Source organism: Cucurbita pepo, unplaced genomic scaffold (assembly GCF_002806865.2).
Source record: "Cucurbita pepo subsp. pepo cultivar mu-cu-16 unplaced genomic scaffold, ASM280686v2 Cp4.1_scaffold004119, whole genome shotgun sequence".
Lineage (NCBI taxonomy): Eukaryota > Viridiplantae > Streptophyta > Magnoliopsida > Cucurbitales > Cucurbitaceae > Cucurbita > Cucurbita pepo.
In genome coordinates, this window is record NW_019650108.1 from 1 (window position 1) to 883 (window position 883).

The window sequence follows — 883 nt, forward strand, 5'->3', positions numbered from 1 at the left end:
AAAAAAAAAAAAAAAAATCAGTTAATCTGCGGATGTTTCCCCTTGACTCCCACAGAGATGCAGACACTGTCAATGATGCAGTTGAATTTGTACTCCAAAATTTCACAGAAATGAACAAACTTTGGGTACGAATGCAACATCAGGTGGGTTCAAGACATCCGATATTGTCACCTACTCTCATGTTTGAACATGCATGGTATAAGGATGGTTGCATGTCATGAGGGTACAAATAGTTCATGAATGCATGATTTATGGTCATGCAGGTTATAATGCTTGTGAATCATTCATACTCTTAGCTGACCCTGTGTTGAGGCTTGCTGTCGGGCTTTCTGGTCTGCAGGGACCTGCCCGAGATAAGGAGAAACGGGAGAAGGAAAGGGGAGAGCTACGTGATCTTGTAACAACAGAATTCTGAGACTGGTTACTTTCACTAAAATGGCATTGTGTACATTCTCCATGTACGCTCATACAAGTTTCTGTCCCCCTCTTCTTGTTATTAGGTTGGAAAGAATCTGCATATTCTCAGTCAGGTGGAGGGTGTTGACCTTGATATGTACAAGGATTTTGTACTTCCCCGAGTCTTGGAGCAGGTGTAAAATGTTCAGTTTTTTTTCCTATTTTGCTGAATCTCATAAGTTCATAACTTGTCATTTCCAGTCTATTGATCATACTTATGTTTCACAGGTTGTTAATTGTAAGGATGAAATTGCTCAATTTTATTTGATGGAGTGCATTATTCAAGTATTTCCTGATGAGTATCACTTACAAACCCTGGATGTTTTGTTGAGCGCCTGCCCCCAGCTTCAGGTGGGAGCCAATACCATCACTTGTGTTGCTTGAAAATCTATTTTCTTATATTGTAAAAAAAAAAAAAAAAAAAAAA

The 883-nt window shown here is 39.0% G+C and overlaps 1 protein-coding gene across 1 annotated transcript; it reads left to right on the plus strand.

Annotated features, from left to right (window-relative positions):
* Window positions 1-7: 7 nt before the first annotated feature.
* Window positions 8-840, plus strand: LOC111787016 (vacuolar protein sorting-associated protein 35A-like). Its single transcript, XM_023667191.1, has 4 exons — window positions 8-143; window positions 341-397; window positions 501-590; window positions 685-840. Exons 1-4 carry the CDS (start codon window positions 33-35, stop codon window positions 838-840), a joined length of 414 nt encoding a protein of 137 aa, XP_023522959.1. The 5' UTR covers window positions 8-32.
* Window positions 841-883: the final 43 nt, after the last annotated feature.

What these genes read in the sequence shown, in the direction of transcription:
- LOC111787016 (XM_023667191.1), top strand. Translation starts at nt 33, where the DNA reads ATGTTTCCCCTTGACTCCCACAGAGATGCAGACACTGTCAATGATGCA. An exon ending in GGGGAGAGCTACGTGATCTT is followed by an intron (nt 398 to 500) that starts GTAACAACAGAA and finishes TCTTGTTATTAG; the next exon opens with GTTGGAAAGAATCTGCATAT. An exon ending in TTCCCCGAGTCTTGGAGCAG is followed by an intron (nt 591 to 684) that starts GTGTAAAATGTT and finishes TATGTTTCACAG; the next exon opens with GTTGTTAATTGTAAGGATGA.